Raw genomic sequence first — 24643 nt, forward strand, 5'->3', positions numbered from 1 at the left:
TACTAACATTGTATTAGACTAAGGTAAAATGGCCGCCGGAGGAGGGACAGGCGGGCTACAAAAAAATGGAGGAGGGAGATCTAATCCACTGCAATGGGATGTGTATAACTGCGAGAACATTGATATCAGACTAAGGGAAAATGGCTGCCGGAGGAGGGACAGGCGGGCTACAACAAAATGAAGGAGGGAGATCTAATCCACTGTGATGTGATAACTGTGTTTCATTGATAATAGAAGGTTTCGACCCGCCATCATCTTTTGTTTTTCAGCTTTTTATCCTGTTGTTTTATGCTATTCAGCTTTTTTTGGGCCAGCACCATCTAGTGTCTGCTCTCCATACTGCAGCCTCTGTATAAATCTGTCTGGTGTCATTTCCTGTTCAGGTCACTTCCTTTCTATCTATCACTTCCTGTCCCGGGAACACTTTCCTCCTCTCAGCCATTTTAGATCGGCTTCCAGAGGGTCCTGTGATTGTCGGTCTCCATCCTGAACACACAGCCTCCATAGGGCCAGCATGGGATCTTCTCCATGTCAGAGCACACGGGTAAGTCAGGTGGATCTCCTATTCCTGGTCCCGGCTCCTGTCCCTGCTATAGACGATCTGCGTGTATACATGTATATATCTCAGCATCTACTCCTCAGTGTTGGTTTCCTCCTCATTGCCGGCCATTAAATGGGCCTCAGAATGGCTCCGGTATTCCCTCCTAGGAAGGACATTCAGGCCGATCTCCCACCATGTTCCTCTGATGTGTCCGAGACAGAATAACAGGAGAGACACCAGGAGAACCCGCTGGGACCTGACACTCCGAGAACCAGAGTTATGGTGGAGTATAGACCCTTCCTGAGATACTCTTCCCTGGGAACGGTCATACCTCCGTACTCCTCTCCTGTACATACCGATCACTGTCATACCTCCGTACTCCTCTCCTGTACATACCGATCACTGTCACACCTCCATACTCCTCTCCTGTACATACCCATCACTGTCATACCTCCACACTCCTCTCCTGTACATACCCATCACTGTCATACCTCCACACTCCTCTCCTGTACATACCCATCACTGTCATACCTCCACACTCCTCTCCTGTACATACCCATCACTGTCATACCTCCACACTCCTCTCCTGTACATACCGATCACTGTCATACCTCCGTACTCCTCTCCTGTACATACCCATCACTGTCATACCTCCACACTCCTCTCCTGTACATACCGATCACTGTCATACCTCCGTACTCCTCTCCTGTACATACCCATCACTGTCATACCTCCGTACTCCTCTCCTGTACATACCGATCACTGTCATACCTCCGTACTCCTCTCCTGTACATACCCATCACTGTCATACCTCCGTACTCCTCTCCTGTACATACCGATCACTGTCATACCTCCGTACTCCTCTCCTGTACATACCCATCACTGTCATACCTCCGTACTCCTCTCCTGTACACACCGATCACCGTCATACCCCCCCACACTCCTCTCCTGTACATACCCATCACTGTCATACCTCCGTACTCCTCTCCTGTACATACCCATCACTGTCATACCTCCGTACTCCTCTCCTGTACATACCCATCACTGTCATACCTCCGTACTCCTCTCCTGTACATACCCATCACTGTTATACCTCCACATTCCTCTCCTGTACATACCCATCACTGTCATACCTCCGTACTCCTCTCCTGTACATACCCATCACTGTCATACCTCCACACTCCTCTCCTGTACATACCAAGCACCTGGCTCCACCCACATACCACTCAGTTACCAATGACCGTGTACCTGGCTCCTCCCACATACCGCTTTACTACTAATGACCATGCACCTTGCTCCACCCACATAATGCTCAACTACCAATGACCGTGTACCTGGCTCCACCCACTTACCACTTAATTACCAATGACTGTGTACCTGGCTCTACCCACATACCGCTTTTTTACTAATGACTGTGCACCTGGCTCCACGCCCAGCATACGGCAGCTCAGGCAGCCATCCTAGGGTGTCAGGATGGGGGGCGGTTATATTTGAATCTGCAGCCACTTGCTGGAGATTCGGATTGTTAACAATGCTGCAGACGTGTTTTTTCCCCACAGTGCCCACCGCTATACAGCCGGGAGTGTGTGGACTTTAGTGAATCCGAATGTCGGCTGTCATGTGGAAGTGATACAATTGGCTGTGAAGCTGCCTATCATTCTTACACCCACCACTGAGATGTGCCCCTCCCCCCATTACACCATGTGGGACAGCAGAGCATGGTCCTGTCATGGTGGGTGTCACTGGGAAGGGTGGCGGGAGCTCAGCGGACCTCCTGTACACAGACCAGGAAGTGACATGTATGACGTGGATGACATCACTTCCTGGACTGGAGCTGTCATTCTCCGGGATCAGTGCTGGGGAAGCAGCTGATGGAAGGCGGTCTGTGTTCCATCATCTGCAGTGGAGTAGACAGGAGACATCCAGAGTCTAATAGACCCCGGGGGTCTCCATAAAGAGAATCTGTCACCTATATGCCATCATATAGGAGGCTATTGGTCCCCTACATGATAGCAATACACATTACAGTGCCTTGAAATGCCCCCCATGTTGTCATGTTACAATGTATTTATTGGGATTGGATGTGATAGACCGACACAAAGTGGCACATAATTGTGAAGTGGAAGGAAAATGAGAAATGGTTTCCAACATTTGTGACCAATAAACCTGTGAAAAGTGTGGCGGCATTTGTATTCGGCCCCCCGGAGTCAGTACTTTGTAGGACCCCCTTTGGCTGCAATTCCAGCTGCAAGTCTTTTTGGGGATGTAACAGAAATGAGCCCAGACTGCGCTTGACTACTTCCGTTAGAATACCGCTTCCCCCTTCGAACACCGACAACAGACACCACAGCCGACCATACAAGACCAGACACCAGTCCTGAAGTAAACCAGGAGGTAGACTACTTTATTTGAACACAGATACAAGATATACACACCGCAGACAATCCCCCCTCCCTGCATAATGACCCTGGGGCGGGGCAATCTACATTTAGTAACAAGAAACACACAGGTATTCAAACTTCACACCAGCAGACAGTCCCATCAGGAGGGAGGGCTGCTGGAGACCCCCCCCACTAAGCTAATACACACAAACACACACATCCCATAAACGTTTGCTCCCAAGCCAGACAAACAATAGAACATTGGGATGCAACCACATAACGCCAAACAATGCACATCCCCCCACCCCACCTGTCTCCTAGACATGTCTACACAATATTAGGACAGATCCCCCTGTACCCCTAACATGCACAGGGTGAATTACACATAATGGGGATATGGGGAGCTGAGAAAGGGGTCTCCCCACCTCTCCAAAGGGGGCTGTGTTCCATGGGCCCCCGCACCCAAAATCACTCCCATCATATATCGCACCTTTTGGCAGGGGACTAACACAGGAGGAGACCCCAAACGGATTGACTCTGAAGTTAGTCTGTACTTCCAGTCCCCCAATGCTGGCACCCACACAGTACCCCAAATAAATTGTCCCACACAAAGCATTATACACTGAGCCAACCTCTGCCTCTCTCGTAGAACAAACCCACCGCTGGGAAGAAGTACGGACAGGTCCTTCTACCTGAAGTTCTTTCAGCCACTGGTGAGAAGACAGGGTGGCTGGGCCGGCTCCATCATGCTGTTGGGGATCTGGGCCGACTCCATCATGCTGTGGGGGATCTGGGCCGACTGCCCAGCATCCCTGTGGTATCCAGGTGGTGACTGTATTCTCATCCACTCTGACTTGATGGACATCCCCCAGTGTTTGCAAAGTAAGGCTGACATCCTCCTGTCCCAATGCCAGACCCTTTTCTGGGGTGTGTCAGTGGAGACCGAAGTCCCATCCACGGTCATCAGCTCAAACTGCCATTGTGAGGTGCCAATTGCATCCTCTTCCTGTAACTCCTGCGGTGCTGATTGTTGTGGGCAGAGGTCAACAACGCCATGCCCTGATGCCAGCTCTTCTGCTGGAGACGCGACGGCTGGTTCCTCCTCAGCAGAAAAGTCAATCAAGTCCCCAGTCTCTGGAACTGGTGTCTGGGGATAGGGGTTCACCATCTCCTATCTGTGGAACCCAGAAGATGTTACCAGTGCTGGGCAGAGGCTAGCAGAGCTCTGCCCTTTTGTTAGCACTTCAGGTTTGGGGATGGCAATCTCTGGAATTTCCACTGCCGATTCTTGGGCATGCTGCTGAACATGTTTTAGCAGTTGCCTGTATGCCCTTTCCAGATCCTGTTCTTTCATCAGTAGGTATTCCAGATCTGGTTCAAGCTCTGAGACTCCTGTGAGACCGAACACAGACTCTCTGTATTCTCGCAGGTCCTCAAGGGTAGGTTCTCCTTCATTGCCAATCACAAAATGATTTGTAAGGCTCTCCCACAGCAATCCAGGACCACCAAAGTCATATCCCCCCGGAGATCTTTCTTTTGTCACTCCTAAATATTTCTGCTCTGCATGCCATTGCAGAGCCCAATATCGGTTGTCCAGCTTTGTCTCCTGCTGGACCAGCCTGTCCAACTCAGTCACCCATTGCTTCTGGGGTCGCTCTCCCAGGAATGGCATCCATAACTTCCGATGGTTCCTGGCCCATTCCCCTGGGGTTGTATAGCACTTGCCCTTGTACATACCAGCAACCTGGAGGGCTCCACTCTAAAGCACCTCCCAAATCTGTCTGAGCTCCAGGTACTCATCCGCAGACACAGTCCTGGGGTATGATGCAAGAACGATCCGCAGCAGCCCCGGGAACTCTGATGCCAGGTCCACATCTCCACTGGGGTGACCGGCATCTACATTCCTGATCTTGAATCCCGGTAGTGGTTTGGACACATTCACAGCCAGGAAGCACAACCTTGCCACCAATGTAATGGAAACGACCCAGACTGCTCTTGAGTACTTCCGTTAGACTACCACTTCCCCATCCGAACACCGACCACAGACACCACAGCCGACCATACAAGACTAGACGACACCAGTCTTGAAGTAAATCAGGAGGTAGACTTTTTGATTTGAACACAGATACAAGATATATACACTCAGGGGACAATCCTCCCTCCCTGCATAATGACACAGGGCGGGGCAATCTACATTTAGTAACAAGACACCAGCAGACAGTCCCATCAGGAGAGAGGACTGCTGGAGACACCTCCCCCACCAAGCCAATACACATAAACACATACATGGCGGGTCAATCTACATTTAGTAACAAGAGACACACAGGTATTAAAACTTCACACCAGCAGACAGTCCCATCAGGGGGGAGGGCTGCTGGAGACCCCCCCACTAAGCTAATAAACTAATACACACAAACACATACATCTCATAATATTTTGCTCCCAAGCCATACAAACAACAGAACAATGGGATGCAACCACATGACATTAAACAGTCAACAACCCCCACACAATATTAGGACAGATCACCCTGTACCCCTAACAGGCACAGGATGATTTACACATAAGAGGGATATGGGGAACTGAGACAGGGGTCTCCCCACCTCCACCCAAAATGACCCCCGTCACAGATGTGTATGGGGGAGGGGTGAGAAGCTGTGAGGGGATTTGTATGGGGGAGGGGTGAGAAACTTGGAGGGCTATGTATGAGGGAGAGCTGAGAAGCTGGGAGGGAGGGGTGAGAAGATGTGGATTGATGTGTATGGGGGAGGGGTGAGAAGATGGGGATGGATGTGTATGGGGGAGGAACAGCGGATGGAACAGTGGATGACTTGGTAGAACAGTAGCCAGGAAGGATGGTCGCCAGAGCTGGGGTCAGAAGCCAGGAAGGATGATCGCCAGAGCCGGGGTCAGAAGCCAGGAAGGATGGTCGCCAGAGCCGGGGTCAGAAGCCAGGAAGGATGGTCGCCAGAGCCGGGGTCAGAAGCCAGGAAGGATGGTCGCCAGAGCCGGGGTCAGAAGCCAGGAAGGATGATCGCCAGAGCCGGGGTCAGAAGCCAGGAAGGATGGTCGCCAGAGCTGAAGTCAGAAGCCAGGAAGGATGGTCGCCAGAGCCGGGGTCAGAAGCCAGGAAGGATGGTCGCCAGAGCCGGGGTCAGAAGCCAGGAAGGATGGTCGCCAGAGCCGGGGTCAGAAGCCAGGAAGGATGGTCGCCAGAGCCGGGGTCAGAAGCCAGGAAGGATGGTCGCCAGAGCTGAAGTCAGAAGCCAGGAAGGATGGTCGCCAGAGCCGGGGTCAGAAGCCAGGAAGGATGGTCGCCAGAGCCGGGGTCAGAAGCCAGGAAGGATGGTCGCCAGAGCCGGGGTCAGAAGCCAGGAAGGATGGTCGCCAAAGCTGAAGTCAGAAGCCAGGAAGGATGGTCGCCAGAGCTGAAGTCAGAAGCCAGGAAGGATGGTCGCCAGAGCTGAAGTCAGAAGCCAGATAGGATGGTCGCCAGAGCTGAAGTCAGAAGCCAGGAAGGATGGTTGCCAGAGCCGGGGTCAGAAGCCAGGAAGGATGGTCGCCAGAGCCGGGGTTAGAAGCCAGGAAGGATGATCGCCAGAGCCGGGGTCAGAAGCCAGGAAGGATGGTCGCCAGAGCTGAAGTCAGAAGCCAGGAAGGATGGTCGCCAGAGCTGAAGTCAGAAGCCAGGAAGGATGGTCGCCAGAGCTGAAGTCAGAAGCCAGGAAGGATGGTCGCCAGAGCTGAAGTCAGAAGCCAGGAAGGATGGTCGCCAGAGCCAGGGTCAGAAGCCAGGAAGGATGGTCGCCAGAGCCGGGGTCAGAAGCCAGGAAGGATGATCGCCAGAGCCGGGGTCAGAAGCCAGGAAGGATGGTCGCCAGAGCCGGGGTCAGAAGCCAGGAAGGATGGTCGCCAGAGCCGGGGTCAGAAGCCAGGAAGGATGGTCGCCAGAGCCGGGGTCAGAAGCCAGGAAGGATGGTCGCCAGAGCCGGGGTCAGAAGCCAGGAAGTATGGTCGCCAGAGCTGAAGTCAGAAGCCAGGAAGGATGGTCGCCAGAGCCGGGGTCAGAAGCCAGGAAGGATGGTCGCCAGAGCCGGGGTCAGAAGCCAGGAAGGATGGTCGCCAGAGCCGGGGTCAGAAGCCAGGAAGGATGGTCGCCAGAGCCGGGGTCAGAAGCCAGGAAGGATGGTCGCCAGAGCCGGGGTCAGAAGCCAGGAAGGATGATCGCCAGAGCCGGGGTCAGAAGCCAGGAAGGATGGTCGCCAGAGCTGAAGTCAGAAGCCAGGAAGGATGGTCGCCAGAGCTGGGGTCAGAAGCCAGGAAGGATGGTCGCCAGAGCTGAAGTCAGAAGCCAGGAAGGATGGTCGCCAGAGCTGAAGTCAGAAGCCAGGAAGGATGGTCGCCAGAGCTGAAGTCAGAAGCCAGGAAGGATGGTCGCCAGAGCCAGGGTCAGAAGCCAGGAAGGATGGTCACCAGAGCCGGGATCAGGAGCCAGGAAGGAGTCTTGCCAAAGCCAAGTCGGTATCCAGGAGAGCAATGAGAAACTAAACAAGAGGTTGCAACAGACAGGACACAAATGCAATGGACAGCTACAAACAGCAGACTTATATGTGATAAGCCGCCACCTTCTGGGGGAGGAGCCGCAGGGGGCTGAAAGCATGAAGGATCCCACAATGATTTGCAGACACCTAAGATGGATGCCAGCACATGGAGCAGCACAAGCCCTGAGGAAAGGTAGGACCTTGACAGTACCTCCTCCTCAAGGGCCCCTTCCCGGATCAACATAGGGCTTCTGGGGAAAGCGGGCGTGAAAAGCGTGGAGGAGGGCAGGAGCATGAACATCCGCTAAAGGAACCCAGGAACGCTCCTCAGGACCATAACCACGCCAATGGACCAGGAACTGCACCCGACCTCGGACCAACCGAGAGTCCAGGATGCGGCTCACCTCATACTCCTGATGACCGTCGACCCGGATAGGACGAGGCCGAGGCCTCGGCGGAGAGGCAGTAAAGCGATTACAGACCAGAGGCTTCAACAGGGATACGTGGAAGACATTGGAGATACGCATCCCAGGAGGAAGAGCAAGGGCATAGGCAACCGGGTTCACCCTGCGGAGAATGAGGAAAGGACCAAAAAACGGGGAGCCAGTTTCTGTGCGGGAACCCACAGATTGAGGTTACGAGTGGACAACCACACCCGATCTCTGACCTGGTAAGAAGGAGTGGGCAACCGTCTACGATCAGCCTGGAGCTTCTGGCGCTGAGCTGAGTCCTTTAAGGACCTCTGGATCTGTCCCCAGGAGGAAAGCAGGGCAGCAAGATGGTTATCCACAGCTGGAATGTCCTGTGGCGAGAACAACTCGGGCAATACAGCGGGTTGGAACCCATAGTTGGCCATGAAGGGAGACATCCCGGAGGAGGAGTTGACAGCCGAGTTCCTCGTAAACTCTGCCCATGGCAGGAGATCAACCCAATTGTCTTGATGGTCTGAGATATAGCAGCGAAGGAATTGTTCCAGGGCCTGGTTGGAACACTCCGCAGTCCAATGGGGGGGTGGTAGGCTGAAGAGAAAGAGAGCTTGATACCCAACTGGGAGCAGAATGCACGCCAGAACCTGGACACAAACTGGCTCCAACAGTCCGAGACAATCACCTTAGGTAACCCATGCAAGCGAAAGATCTCCCTTGCGAAAACCGTAGCCAGTTCTTGCGCAGTCAGCAATTTCTTGAACGGGACACAATGGCACATCTTGGAGAAACGATCAATGACCATAAGAATGACCTATGGCCTCAAGACGCAGGGAGGTCTACAGTAAAATCCATGCCCAGGTGTGACCAGGGATGCTCCCCATTGGGAATGGGTTGCAGAAGGCCCAATGGAAGATGCCGAGGAGATTTATTCTGGGCACAGACAGAACATGCTGCTACATATGAGGCGATGTCGGAACGGAGAGATGGTCACCAGAATAAACGAGAAATGACCCAGGACAACTGGTTCCTCCCTGGATGACCGGCAGTCTTGGAATTATGGTAGGTACTCAGCAAGCGGGTGCACAATCCCTCAGGTACAAAACATCTACCAGCCGGTCTCTCAGAGGGAGCATCAGTTTGAGCCACCAAAATCTGCTCCCCAAGGGGAGAAGTCAGGCTGGTACGAATGGCAGCAAGGATCTGATCCGGAGGTATGACCAAGGTCGGCTCAGAGTCCTCCCGAGACAGCTTAGAGTATTGCCGCGACAAGGCATCAGCCCTGACATTCTTGGAGCCAGGCAAATAGGAGACCACATAGTTAAAATGCGACAAGAACAAAGCCCATCTGGCCTGACGGGGCGTCAACCTCTTACCTTCCGAGAGATACGTCAGGTTCTTGTGGTCAGTGAGAATGAAGACCAGAACCGCAGAACCCTGGAGCAGGTGCCTCCATTCCTTGAGAGCCTGAATAATGGCCAACAACTCCCTGTCTCCAATCTGGTAGTTGCATTCTGCAGAGGAAAGCTTCCTGGAGTAGAACCCACAGGAAAGTAGGGGTCCATCGGGTGACCGACGCTGAGACAAGAGGGCACCTATTCCCGTCTCAGATGCATCAACCTCAAGGACAAAAGGAAACCCAGGATTGGGATGAGACAGTATCAGAGCCGAAGTGAAGGCGGATTTCAGAGCTTCAAAAGCTAAGATGGCCTCGGATGACCACTCGGGATTACTGCCCTTCATGGACAAATCTGAGAGAGGATTGGCCAGCGGGGAGAAGTTCCTGATAAACTTCCGATAATAGTTGGGGAATCCCAAAAAGCGCTGAATGGACCGAAGACCACTGGAACAAGGCCACTGCAGAACCGCCAAAACCTTCTGAGGGTCCATGGAAAATCCCATGGCGGAAATGATGTCGCCCAAAAAGGCAACCTGGGATCGGTGAAATTCACACTTCTCGAGCTTACAGAAAAGCTCGTTCTCACATAACCATTGCAGCCACTTAACATCCTGAATATGAGACTCCATGGACGCAGAGTAAACCAGGATGTTGTCCAAGTAAACCACCACGCACTGCTGCAACAAGTCACGAAAGACATCATTAATGAACTCCTGAAAGACCGCAGACGTGTTACACAACCCGAAGGGCATAAGCAGGGATTCATAGTGGCCGGTTCTGGTGCTGAACGCGGTCTTCCACTCGTCGCCCTCCTTGATCCGTACGAGGTTGTACGCAGCCCTAAGGTCGAGTTTAGTAAAGACCTCCCTTGAGGTGGTCGAACAACTCGGTAATCAACAGAATTGGGTAAGCATTCTTAATCGTGATTCGATTGAGACCCCTAAAATCAATGCAAGGCCTCAACTCACCGCCCTTCTTTTTCACGAAGAAAAAGCCAGCTCCTGTTGGAGAAGTAGAATTGGAGAATGTGCCCCCGGGAAATCTCATCCGCAACGTACTCCTCCATGGCCTGATTATCTGCAACCGAAAGAGGATACACCCTGCCACGTGGAGGAGTGGCACCGGGTTGTAAGGTTATGGCACAATCGTATGGACGATGAGGAGGCAGAGCACCGGCGTGCACCTTGTCAAACACGTCCAGGTACTCCCCATAGTCAGTAGGCAACACAGAGTCCGAGGAGGCACACAACACCTTAACAGGTCCACGGATGCAACCGGCCCCACACTGTGGAGACCACGAGGGAATCTCGGCCGACTACCAATCAAAGGTCGGATTGTGCTTCTGAAGCCAGGGATATCCCAAAACCACGGAGTAGTGCGGGGAAGAAATTACCTAGAAACAGGCCAACTCCCTGTAAACAGCCCCAATAGCTACTTCAACCAGCAGGGTCTCGTGGGTAACCTGCGGCAGTTGCAGAGGCCTGCCATCTATCGCCTTGAGGACCAATGGAGTAACTCGTGCCTGCAGAGGAACGGAGTACTGAGCAGCAAACGAACTGTCCATAAACAACTCGCCAGCACCAGAGTCTACCAATGCCTGGGCCGTCACCGAGCCTTCCGCCCAAGAGAAGACAACAGTGATTAGCGGTTTATCTTTGTGGGAAACCGGGGACAAGGAAACTCCACCCAAGATCTGCCCCCAACAGGATCTCAGGTGCGAGCGTTTCCCGGAAGGACCGGACAGGACTGCCGAAAATGCCCATCGAGACCACAGTGCAGGCAGCGACCCTCCCGATGCCGAAATGCCTGCTCCCCCTCAGAAAGGCGAGCAAACTCCAGCTGCATGGGCTCACCGCCAGACAAGCCATCCCCAGGAGGCGTGGGAGGAGAGGGAGGAATTAGTGGGACAGAAAACGTAGTTGCCAATCTGTCAGGAGGCCTCCGCAGGCACTCCTTAAATGAAGGCCTCTCCCTGAGCCTGGTGTCAATCAGGATTAGGAAGGAAATGAGTGCTTCGAGCTCCACAGGCAGTTCTTTGGCTGCAATCTCGTCCTTCAACGCATATGAGAGAAAGCAGCCACCAGAGCCTCATTGTTCCAACCCACCTCTGCTGCCAGGGTACAAAATTCTATGGCGTACTCGGCAACGGTTCGTGAACCCTGATGCATGGACATGAGTAGCTTAACAGCAGAGGCGGAGTGAGCAGGCACATCAAATACTGTACCGTCAGAAGCCAGGAAGGAGTCTTGCCAAAGCCGAGTCGGTATCCAGGAGAGCAATGAGAAACTAAACAGGAGCTTGCTGCTATGCAACAGACAGGACACAAATGCAATGGACAGATACAAACAGCAGACTTATATGTGATAAGCCGCCACTTCTTGAGGGAGGAGCCACAGGGGGATGAAAGCATAAAGGATCCCACAATGCTTTGCAGACACCTAAGATGGATGCCAGCACATGGAGCAGCACAAGCCCTGAGGAAAGGTAGCACCTTAACAGAGATGTCCTGATATTGTGTAGACATGTATAGGTGGGGTGGAGGAGTTTTCATTGTTTAATGCCATGTGATTGCATCCCATTGTTCTATTGTTTGTCTGGCTTGGGAGCAAACTATTATTGGATGTATGTGTTTGTGTGTATTGGTGGGGGAAGGGGTGTCTCCAGCGGCCCTCCCTCCTGATGAGACTGTCTGCTGGTGTGAAGTTTGAATACCTTTTGTGTCTCTTGTTACTAAATGTAGATTGCCCCGCCCAGGGTCATTATGCAGGGAGGGGGGACTGTCCCCTGGGTGTAGTCTACCTCCTGGTTTACTTCAGGACTGGTGTCGTCTAGTCTTGTATGGTCGGCTGTGGTGTCTGTGGTCGGTGTCCGGATGGGGAAGTGGTATTCTGATGGAAGTACTCAAGCGCAGTCTGGGTCGGTTCCGTTACAGTTGTGTATGGGGGAGGGATGAGAAGCTAAGGAAGATATGTATGGGGGATGGGTAAGAAGCTGGGGAGGGGTGAGAAGTTAAAGAGGGATGTGTATGGGGGAGGGGTGAGAAGCTCAGAAGGGATGTGTATGGGGGAGGGGGTGAGAAGCTGGGAAGGGATATACATGGGGAAGGGATTAAAAGTTGGGAGAGGATATGTATGAGGGAGGTTTGAGAAGCTTGGAGGGATGTGTATAGGGGAGGGGTGAGAAGCTGGGAGGGATGTGTATAGGGGAGGGGTGAGAAGCTGGGGAGACCTTGTAACACAAACAAGTCACATGACTCCGGGGAGGGAAAATGGCTAATTGGGCCCAATTTGGACCTTGTCACTTAGGGGTGGACTCACTTTTGTTGCCTTCGGTTTAGACATCAATGGCGGTGTGTTGAGTTATTTTGAGGGGACAGCAAATTTCCATGTTATACAAGCTGTACACTGACTACGTCACATTGTAACAAAGTGTCATTTCTTCAGTGTTGTCACATGAAAAGAGAGAATCAAATATTTACAAAAATGTGAGGGGGGGGGGGCTCACTTCTGTGAGATACTGTATGTCTCTGGCAGAACTGGCTGGATATTCTGGGTCTTGCTCCCCCCCAGGTAAGTCTTAAGAGACTTTACAGGTTTAACTTTTATCCACAAAAAAAAGGACCGAGCCAGTTCCATCCTACTACTAAGTAACTACTTTACAGTCCAATACTTGGGGTAGACACGGGCCTCATTGATCGGTGTCAACTATCTATGTATGGGGGGGGGTTACTTGCCGTGTACAGCTGAATTGTTCTAGGTTGTTTCTTCTTTTCTATGTTCATTTGTTTATAAAAGGTAAAAGTGACACCATAGACCAGTGATGGCGAACCTTTTTGAGCCCGAGTGCCCAAACTGCAACCCAAAACCAACTTATTTCTTTCAAAGTGCCAACACTGCAATGAAACCTGAATATCGAGCTTTTGGTTTAGAAAAAACAACTCGTACAGTAGTGCAAACTAATTAACAGTACAGGGATGACCAGAGACTGCGGACACAGTACAGGGATGACCAGAGACTGCGGACACAGTACAGGAGATGACCAGAGACTGCGGACAGTACACGGATGACCAGAGACTGCGGACACAGTACAGGGATGACCAGAGACTGCGGACACAGTACAGGGATGACCAGAGACTGCGGACACAGTACAGGGATGACCAGAGACTGCGGACACAGTACAGGGATGACCAGAGACTGCGGAGACAGTACAGGAGATGACCAGAGACTGCGGACAGTACAGGGATGACCAGAGACTGCGGACACAGTACAGGAGATGACCAGAGACTGCGGACACAGTACAGGGATGACCAGAGACTGCGGACACAGTACAGGGATGACCAGAGACTGTGGACACAGTACAGGGATGACCAGAGACTGCGGACACAGTACAGGGATGACCAGAGACTGCGGACACAGTACAGGAGATGACCAGAGACTGCGGACACAGTACAGGAGATGACCAGAGACTGCGGACAGTACAGGAGATGACCAGAGACTGCGGACACAGTACAGGAGATGACCAGAGACTGCGAACAGTACAGGAGATGACCAGAGACTGCGAACAGTACAGGAGATGACCAGAGACTGCGGACAGTACAGGAGATGACCAGAGACTGCGGACACAGTACAGGGATGACCAGAGACTGCGGACACAGTACAGGGATGACCAGAGACTGCGGACAGTACAGGGATGACCAGAGACTGCGGACACAGTACAGGAGATGACCAGAGACTGCGGACACAGTACAGGGATGACCAGAGACTGCGGACAGTACAGGAGATGACCAGAGACTGCGGACAGTACAGGAGATGACCAGAGACTGCGGACACAGTACAGGAGATGACCAGAGACTGCGGACAGTACAGGAGATGACCAGAGACTGCGGACAGTACAGGAGATGACCAGAGACTGCGGACACAGTACAGGGATGACCAGAGACTGCGGACACAGTACAGGGATGACCAGAGACTGCGGACACAGTACAGGAGATGACCAGAGACTGCGGACAGTACAGGAGATGACCAGAGACTGCGGACAGTACAGGAGATGACCAGAGACTGCGGACACAGTACAGGAGATGACCAGAGACTGCGGACAGTACAGGAGATGACCAGAGACTGCGGACAGTACAGGGATGACCAGAGACTGCGGACACAGTACAGGGATGACCAGAGACTGCGGACACAGTACAGGGATGACCAGAGACTGCGGACACAGTACAGGAGATGACCAGAGACTGCGGACACAGTACAGGAGATGACCAGAGACTGCGGACACAGTACAGGAGATGACCAGAGACTGCGGACACAGTACAGGAGATGACCAGAGACTGCGGACACAGTACAGGGATGACCAGAGACTGCGGACAGCACAGGGATGACCAGAGACTGCGGACAGCACAGGGATGACCAGAGACTGCAGACACAGTACAGGGATGACTGCTGACCTTTGGGGAGGGAGGGGGAGCGGGTACCTGAATTTGACAGGTACCCGCTCTTACTTCCGCAGAGTTTTTTTTTTAATCTTACCTGTTCCTCGATCCAGCCGCGCGCTGTCTTCCCGGCTTCTGTAGTGTGGGCGGTCGTCGGACAGCCGGATGCCCAGTGCGCATGCGCGAGAAGCGCTGCGCTTTGTGATTGGTCCGGCGGCTTCTGGGATCTGTCATGTGTCCCAGGTACCGCCTTACCATTCACAAAGAGCACTGCTTCTTGTGCATGCGCACTTGGGACCCGGCTGTCACGCACACTACAGCCGGGAAGACAGCGCGCCGCTGGATTCTCCTGGCGTGCCCACAGATAAGGCTCGGCGTGCCGGCTGTGGCACGCGTGCCACGGGTTCGCCATCACTGCCATAGACAAAGCAAGTTATTGTTCTGTATGATCTGTAACAGTGCCACAACCGCCTATACATGAGAATGTATGACTCCATTGTCTGGGCTGAATGTTGGGAATACTGTGCGCACTTATAAACTTTATTAATAAAATCTATTTGATTAAACATTTATATAATGCTGTACATATTCTTTCTATGTATAAGATACATTTTTAATAATTAACAGAACCTTTATTTAGTCCTTTATATAGAATTCTGATATTTATTTATTTTTTATGCAGGTGGATGGATGAACCAAGTTTTCAGTCTTGTTGATCTTCCTGAATACAACTAAGTCACATGGAAATAAGACATATGGGTGTCCTAATTGACTGAAAGTCTATTGCAGTTCACTGGAGGATTCACACAGGACACAAGTCATATCCACGTTCTAAAAGTCATAAAGGTTTTGGATCCTCTTCAACATTGATCCAGCCTCAGAGGACAAGAGAGAAGTCTTTTCAGTGTTCTGGATGTGACAATGGAGGCAAAACATATCACTGTAGAGAAGCCATATCAGTGTTCTGATTGTGGCAAAGCTTTTACATCGAAGTCAAACTTTATCAGACACCAGTGGGTTCACACTGGAGAGAAGCCATATCAGTGTTCTGAATGTGAAAAAGCTTTTATAGGGAAGTCAGATCTTATTATACACCAGAGGATTCACACTGGAGACAAGCCATATCAGTGTTCTGAATGTGACAAAGCTTTTACATCAATGTCAAAGCTTATCAGGCACCAGAGGATTCACACTGGAGAGAAGCCATATCAATGTTCTGAATGTGAGAACGCTTTTACAGGGAAGTCAGAGCTCATCATACACCAGAGGATTCACACTGGAGAGAAGCCATATCAGTGTTCTGATTGTGGCAAAGCTTCTACATCAAAGTCAAAGCTTATCAGACACCAGAGGATTCACACTGGAGAGAAGCCATATCAGTGTTCTGATTGTGGTAAAGCTTTTACATCAAAGTCAAAGCTTATCACACACCAGAGGATTCACACTGGAGAGAAGCCATATCAGTGTTCTGAATGTGGTAAAGCTTTGACAAAGAAATCAGATCTTATCACACACCAGAGGATTCACACTGGAGAGAAGCCATATCAGTGTTCTGAATGTGACAAAGCTTTTGCAAAGAAGTCATATCTTATTGCACACCAGAGGATTCACACCGGGGAGAAGCCATATCAGTGTTCTGAATGTGATAAAGCTTTTACACAGAAGTCACATCTTATCAGACACCAGAGGATTCAAACTGGAGAGAAGCCATATCAGTGTTTTGAATGTGACAAAGCTTTTACAGTTAATGTCTGGCTAATCTAACATCAAAGGGTTCACCAATTTCAGCTGCAGAGATGAAGAAAAAGGATATTAAAGTAGTGTCCAGTGTCCCATTAGTTTAACAGCCCCAATGTCACCCCACAAGCTAGAGAAGAAGTGAACAGATACAATGTTACTCTAAAAAACAAACTGGAATGTAATGACTTGAGTGCATTGTGTTTAGTGATTATGTCCATCAGAAACACAACTAGAAGGTCTGTGAATATTTTACCTTTTGACTTTTGTTTAGATAAGCACCAATGACTGAACTGTTTCCCTCTTGATTCTCATCTTTATTTTTTAAGGAGCTTTGACTGAACATGTAATGCATTTTCATCATTCACCAACTGAGATGTGTTCCAAATGTTTTCTTCATTGCCAGATCCTGAGCTAATACATGACCAACACTGATACACTCAAGCATTATCAATGCTTCCTTTCCATGTTTCATCTCCTCTTATAGATGACAGCTTTGCAGGGAGGTCTGTAGCTTGGACCATATCCAGGGAGAAGTCTCTGGTCAGTGAAAAAGAAACTCCCTAAGCGGCCAGAAGGCTTCCAACACTGATTTTCTGCTGTTTATGGGATGCATTCAACAGTAGCATTTAAGTCCAGCTGCCCACTTGTGTTCCATGTGGTTTTGCTGAAAGTCTCAGGGATACCATCAGGTGAAGAATGGATGTCCTTGTTGTCTTCTTTTGTCCAGATATTACTCATCTCCTTAGAATATTCACACAGCACAACTGCAAGAGATCTGAACTTACAAAGTTCTACATGTGCTGTCATATTCCCGCCACTTCTGGGAACTGAAACTCCTCCAATTGGGGTTCAATTTCATGACTATGAAAGGACAGGTCTCTCTTTGGGGTAAAGTTTGCAAAGAGCACTTCTTGTCTCTGGAAACGTTAGGACATTGGCAGTACCATGAGTAAAATAAATCATTACATACATTTATTTATTTCAGGTACTTATATAGCGCCGTTAATTTACGCAGAACTTTACATATATATTGTACATTCACTTCAGTCCCTAACCCTCAAGGGGCGTACAATCTAAGGTCCCCAACTCACATTCATACACACACATACCAGGGCCAATTTAGACAGAAGCCAATTAACCTACCAGCATGTCTTTGTAGTGTGGGAGGAAACCGGAGAACCCAGAGGAAACTCACGCAGGCACAGGGACAACATGCAAACTCCAGGCAGGAGGTGCCGTGGCTGGGATTCGAACCAAGGACCCTAGTACTGCCAGGCGGAAGTGCTAACCATTTAGCCACTGTGCTGCCCGTATATGGTGCATTCTGTCATTCGCATAGCAGTTTTTTGTTTTTCCTAGTCTCCCCTTGTAACATTATTAGTTGATTTTCCCAGTAGATTGTTTTTTTCTACTTCCTGTAGAAGTCCAAGCATTTTGGCAAAAATGGCAGTTCTAGGGGTTGGGGCCAATCCTATAACACTGCTGGGGGTGCTCACAACTGTCAGTTGTCATTCATATGGGGGGTTGGACCTTATAGAGAACCTGTTGCTGTAACTGCTGTAGAAGCGTTAGCTGAAGTTGGGCTTTACTTGTTGTGTGTCTTATAATCTAACACTTCCCTGTACAGGGTGACAACGCTGCTCTGTAATGTTCCTGCAGCATGACACAGGGCGGGGCAATCTATACTTAGCAACAAGAGACACACACCAACAGACAGACCCATCAGGAGGGCTGCTGAAAACACCCCCCACCAAGCCACTACACAAACACATACATCCCATAATAGTTTGCTCCCAAGCAAGACACACAATAGAACAATGGGACCACATGGCAGTAAACAATGAACAACCCCCACACCAGTATTAGAACATTTCACCCTGTACCCCTAACAAGCACAGGGTGACTTACACATAATAGGGATATGAGGAGATGAGACGGGTCTCCCCACCCCTCCAAAGAGGGCTGTGTTCCATGGGCCCCCCACCCAAAGTGACTCCTGTCACATGGTTGCTTTAAAATGTGTTTTGTGTTTTTTATTTTTCGTTTACAGTGTGTTACTTTACACTTTTTTTTCTCTGAACTTTATTATTGCCATATAGGGGGTTAATAGCCTCGCATGTGATAACATATTGCTGGTCACAGGTCCTCTTTAAAGAAACACAAGAGGTCTATCAGACTCCTAATGTCACCTCTGGTCCCCAAAAAAGATAGTCAAGTACAAATCATGTTTGATCAGCTCCTTGAAGACACAAATGTACATCTGCCAAATCTGTATCTGAGTAGACCAGCAATGGGCAAACTACGGCCCGGCGGACCTTTTAATCTGGCCCGCGGAGCGTGATAAAAAAAAAAAACAGCCAGGGCAGGCAAACATTGGCTGTCAGGATGTGTGTAGGCGGGGCAGCGTGAGGAACGTGAGGGGAGGGGAGCTAGGCTCCTCTCACAGTCCGCCCTGAAGACCGGAACGGCGTGGTAACACGGCGAGAGGAACGTGCGGAGCAAAGGTAAGTAAATTGACACAGGGGGGACTTGGCTTACTAGGGGGGAGTAGTACTATGGGGGATGAAATACTATATGAGGGATGAATTAATATGGGGAATGAATTACTATGGGGGATGAATTAATATGGGGAATGAATTACTATGGGGGATGAATTAATATGGGGAATTAATTACTATATGGGGGATGAATTACTATGGGGGATGAATTACTACATGGGGGATGAATTACTATGGGGAATTAATTACTATATGGGGGATGAATTAATATGGGGGATGAATTACTATGGGGGATGAATTACTATGGGGCATGAATTAATATGGGGGATGAATTACTATGGGGGATGAATTACTATGGGGGATGAATTACTATATGAGGGATGAATTACTATATGGGGGATGAATTACTATATGGGGGATGAATTACTATATGGGGGATGAATTACTATGGGGGATGAATTACTATATGGGGGATGAATTACTATGGAGGATGAATTACTATAGGGGGGATGAATTACTATAGGGGGGATGAATTACTATGGGGGATGAATTACTATAGGGGGATGAATTACTATAGGGGGGATGAATTACTATGGGGGATGAATTACTATGGGGGATTAATTACTATACTTACTATGGATGGCATGGTAGTGGCTGGGCCGGCCAGCAGCTAGTGGGGGGCATAAAAGTTTTGTAAAATAACTCTTTTTATGCTTTTCTACCTTAAATTAATCTAAACATTTAATGTTACAAATTTTAATTTAATTTATATTAATTCACACATACACATCATTCATCTACTCTTGGTCCGGCCCCCGGGTCCAATATATGAACCCATTGAGGCCCTCAAGTCAAAAAGTTTGCCCACCCCTGGAGTAGACCATAGAAGCAGCATTAGAAAGAAATGTGAGCATGGCTTCAGTCAGGCTATGGTCCTGGTGGTCATGGTCTTGTTCTCCTTCAGGTCCTCTCACCTTGTAGATGGTGACATGGACTTCTTGTGTGGGAATGAGCAGGAGGGGCTCGGGGGTTCTCTTGTACCCAATCAGCTTGTTATGGATAAAAGATGAAAGTGTCTTCTGGGAAGTTACAGGGATTTGGAGGTTTAGAGGGTTACATAAGTGGGCGGGGCTGGTATTAATGAGGGGTGTGTCATTTTTTAATCAGTTTCTTAGCATAGATGATATAAATGGTATAAATAGATCCTTGAAATGTAAACAATCTATCTCTTTCCTTCTGTTATTAAAGTGTCACATATATATGATGAATAAAGTTGGATGATATTTTCACCGCACAATACCGTGGTCTGGGTTCTTCTACAACACCCCCCCCCCCAAAAATGTCCTCTTCCAGTTCTAGGAGTCTGGTGGAATGGGTCACAAGCTGATGGTATCTCTTAGGCCCCCTGTATATGGGATGTGGGGTGACTCCTTTTAGCAAAGTAGACCCCACAAGGTATTTGCAGAGAGGCATGTTGAGTGCATGGAAGATTTTATGTTTTGCCACAAATGTTATGGAAAATTACAAAAAACATTTTTTTTTACAAAGTTGTCAGAGACGAGATATTTCTCACACAAGACATGGATATATGTGGAATTACACCCCGAACACACATTCTGCTACTTCTGGGGATACCACATATGAGAGAATTTTTGGAAGCCTAGCCACGTAAGGGGGTCCAAAATCTAATGACCACCTTCAGGCTTTCAAAGGTCATATTTAGTTTCCATACTACCTATCCCAGTTTCAAAGGTCCTGAATTGCAAGGAAAGTTCAAACACCTCCCAAATGACCCTTTTTTAGAAAGTAGACACCCCAAAGTATTTGATCAGAGACACGGTATTTTGCAGATTAATTTTTATCACAAGGTTTTGAAAAATGCAAAAATGAAATAAAAAAATCCATGCGTCGGCCTGCCTGGGTTATATAGCTGCAGCAGCTGCTGCTCCTCCAATTAGGCATCCACCGGTCCAGCACCGTGCAGAGGGATCATCACATCCAAAAAGTGATCTCCATACAGGTGCACATTAAAGATTAAGATGTGGGATTGATGAGCCTTTAAACACTTTTTACGGTCCTGCTCATAAGAGCTTACAATCTAAAACATTATACTTATTTATTTATTTCAGTTACTTATATAACCTACTTCTAATGAACTGCTTTCACAGGTTACAGCAGGAAACAAACAGTTATTATAAATCACATAGTAGGCTTATCTATCCACAAAACTGGCTGCAGATCAAAATATCAATATAAAAATACATACGTGCCAAAATAAAACACCTCCCCCCTCCCCAAATCCCCCACATATACATTTCTCATAAGATTTGTCTGAAAAACTGCATTTCATTCTAAATAAAGTAAACTTGGAAGAGCAGAGCAATGGACATGTGTTAGGATTACAATGCAAAGATAATAAACACAATCATTGTACAATAACACACAAACACACCTTAGAAGGAAGAACATGCAAAACATTTACAGCCCACATCAACACACAGCGTGAGTGTGGCCTGGGGCAATTCACCACAATATCTCTTTCCCCCCCAAACACAGCGTGAGTGTGGCCTGGGGGCAATTCACCACAATATCTCCCCCCCCCCCCAAACACAGCATGAGTGTGGCCTGGGGCAATTCACCACAATATCTCTTCCCCCCCAAACACAGCGTGAGTGTGGCCTGGGGCAATTCACTACAATATCTCTTCCTCCCCCCAAACAGCGTGAGTGTGGCCTGGGGCAATTCACCGCAATATCTCTTCCTCCCCCCCAAACAGCGTGAGTGTGGCCTGGGGCAATTCACCACAATATCTCTTTCCCCCCCCCAAACACAGCGTAAGTGTGGCCTGGGGCAATTCACCACAATATCTCTTCCTCCCCCAAACACAGCGTGAGTGTGGCCTGGGGCAATTCATCACAATATCTCTTCCTCCCTCCCCCCAAACACAGCGTGAGCGTGGCCTGGGGCAATTCACCACAATATCTCTTCCCCCCCAAACACAGCGTGAGTGTGGCCTGGGGCAATTTATCACAATATCTCTTCCTCCCTCCCCCCAAACACAGCGTGAGCGTGGCCTGGGGCAATTCACCACAATATCTCTTCCTCCCCCCCAAACACAGCGTGAGCGTGGCCTGGGGCAATTCACCACAATATCTCTTCCTCCCCCCCAAACACAGCGTGAGCGTGGCCTGGGGCAATTCACCACAATATCTCTTCTTCTCCCCGAAACACAGCGTGAGTGTGGCCTGGGGCAATTCACCACAATATGTCTTCCTCCCCCCCAAACACAGCGTGAGTGTGGCCTGGGGCAATTCACCACAATATCTCTTCCCCCCCAAACACAGCGTGAGTGTGGCCTGGGGCAATTTATCACAATATCTCTTCCCCCCCAAACACAGCGTGAGTGTGGCCTGGGGCAATTCACCACAATATCTCTTCCCCCCCAAACACAGCGTGAGTGTGGCCTGGGGCAATTCACCACAATATCTCTTCCTCCCCAAACACAGCGTGAGTGTGGCCTGGGGCAATTCACCACAATATCTCTTCCTCCCCAAACCAGCACAGACAAGGACTTATATATAATAATGTGTCTATACCAGGCAAAAATCACCCCCAACTGCATCTCTATATATAAGGTAGGCCACACCCATCACTGCAACTCTTTATATAAGGTAGGCCACACCCACCACTGCATCTGTTTATATAACATAGGCCACACCCACCACTGTCATTCATTGGGTCAGAGAAAGTGTTTGCACCTGATGAATCCTCTTCCCACCTGCGGTAACCCTTGGTATACAGGCCCCACAAATCAGAGTCAGAAAGAAAGCCACAGTGACGTGTACCTGTGCAGCATACAACAGAACATTGAACAGGGATGTGAAGGGAACCCTATTGGCAATATTTCTTGGCCCTATGGGCACAATTCCCTCCAGATTATCGCATGAGTTAAGGCAGTCACATGACCACATCTCGCATGCAATACTGAAAATGTCAATTCACTTTTGCTAGTATGCGGCATTTCCCATAAATCAGGAAACACTCAGGAAATCAAACATAAAAAGGCCTTACACCGCGGTCACATCAAAGCCGATTTAGAAATTGTGCGACGTACAGCAAAGATGCTGATTTCCTTGCAATTTGCAATAAATCTGACACCGATATCTATGCGAATTGCCACAAAAGTCGTCCATGTACTACTATAGAAATCAGTGTCGGAAACGCACCCATGTGACCCTCTAATAGCAGACAATAGGGTGCGACTTGGCATACGATTTGTAAGTCGCATGTCATGCAAATCACATACCAAGTCGCACTCCATGTGACCGCTATTAGAGCGTTTATATTGGTGTGGTTCAAACTTGGTTGGAGCCGCAACAATTTCTAAAGCAATGAATACACGACTTTTCATGCGATTTGCAGAAAGATCTGTGTCAGATGTCTTGCAAATCGCAAGTCCCCTGACTTTGAAATCATGTGACTTCACTGTAAGTCCCATGATGTGACTGTAGTGTAAGTCGCACCACTTTAAAATCCGCTTTGATGTGACCGGGGTTGCCCCCAGTCACATCGGGTGCAATTTGGCATGCGATTTACATGCTAGGCGGTTTGCAAATCGTAGGCCAAGTTGCACCCTATTGTCCACTATAGGCTCCATTCACATCCAATCTGATTTTGAAATCATGCGACTTCACTGTAAGTTGCCCAATTTCCAAATCGGATTAGATGTGACTGTGGTGTTAGCCCCCAGTGACATCGGGTGCAATTTGGCATGTGATTTGCAAGTCGCAAGGCATGCAAATCGCATGCCAAGTCGCATCCAGGGTGCACGATTTCAGGTGCGATTTGGGAATTGAAATTGTACCTGATATCCGATCTAATGAATGTGGATGTGAGTGTCTTAACGTAAGCGATTTGCTGCAGCACAATTTGAAAAGTAGTTCTCGCCTAACTTTTTCAGCATTTTGTAGCGATTTCACATATAGACTACAATAGAAACCGCAATGCAAAACACAATTGAAAACGCAATAACTGAATCTACAGAAATCTACAGAAAATCTACAGAAAATGCAGTGAAAATGCCAACAAAAAGCACACTTTTAAATCGCATCGAGTGTGAACCAAGCAGGCAATTCAACAAAGGAAATAAATCGTTGAAGGCGTGCGGTATCTGCATGCTCAGATAAGGATCTGTTATGATTTGGGGGGGGGGGACTCCATGCCATTATTTTAATTTTTTTTTTTTTAATCCTTTTCTCTCTCTCGCTCACTCTTCTCATGGTTTGACAAACCTTCCCAAAAGGGGGTGGAGTAACCCAGCATTATCCAATCAATCATTAGTCCCAGCCCTTATCTCCTCCCATCATATGACATTCACATAAGGTGCAGCATTGAAGGTGATTGAACAGACAAGGCCTCATTCTAATTCACATTCTAGGGATCATTTAGACAGAAAGCAAAGATGCTGCCACCAGCACACGTATGTTAGGGTAGTCACATGGAGATCATGCAAATTCATTGCCGTGGTTGGGATTCAAACCAACAACCCTAGCATTGTGAGACAGCAGTGCTAACCACTAATCCACGGAGCTGTTGAACACTAATCCTGCCTGTATTTCTGTGCTGTGAATCAATCCGAGGTCCCTGGGCAAGGTCAGTGTAACTACCAGATATCTCCCATGTGACAC

At 49.2% G+C, this 24643-nt stretch overlaps 1 protein-coding gene across 1 annotated transcript; it reads left to right on the forward strand.

Moving 5' to 3' along the window:
- Positions 1 to 398: 398 nt before the first annotated feature.
- On the forward strand, positions 399 to 17429 carry LOC149470490 (uncharacterized). The gene is made up of 2 exons (XM_089663367.1): positions 399 to 544; positions 15401 to 17429. Exon 2 carries the CDS (start codon positions 15640 to 15642, stop codon positions 16480 to 16482), a length of 843 nt encoding a protein of 280 aa, XP_089519493.1. The 5' UTR covers positions 399 to 544; positions 15401 to 15639; the 3' UTR covers positions 16483 to 17429.
- The last annotated feature ends 7214 nt before the right edge of the window (positions 17430 to 24643 follow it).

The sequence above is a fragment of the Staurois parvus genome, unplaced genomic scaffold (assembly GCF_062004578.1).
Source record: "Staurois parvus isolate SC_StPar_1 unplaced genomic scaffold, SC_StPar_1.0 ptg000042l, whole genome shotgun sequence".
In the NCBI taxonomy this organism is placed as follows: domain Eukaryota; kingdom Metazoa; phylum Chordata; class Amphibia; order Anura; family Ranidae; genus Staurois; species Staurois parvus.

Coding starts and splice junctions, on each gene's coding strand:
- LOC149470490 (XM_089663367.1), top strand. CDS start 15,640: ATGGAGGCAAAACATATCACTGTAGAGAAGCCATATCAGTGTTCTGAT.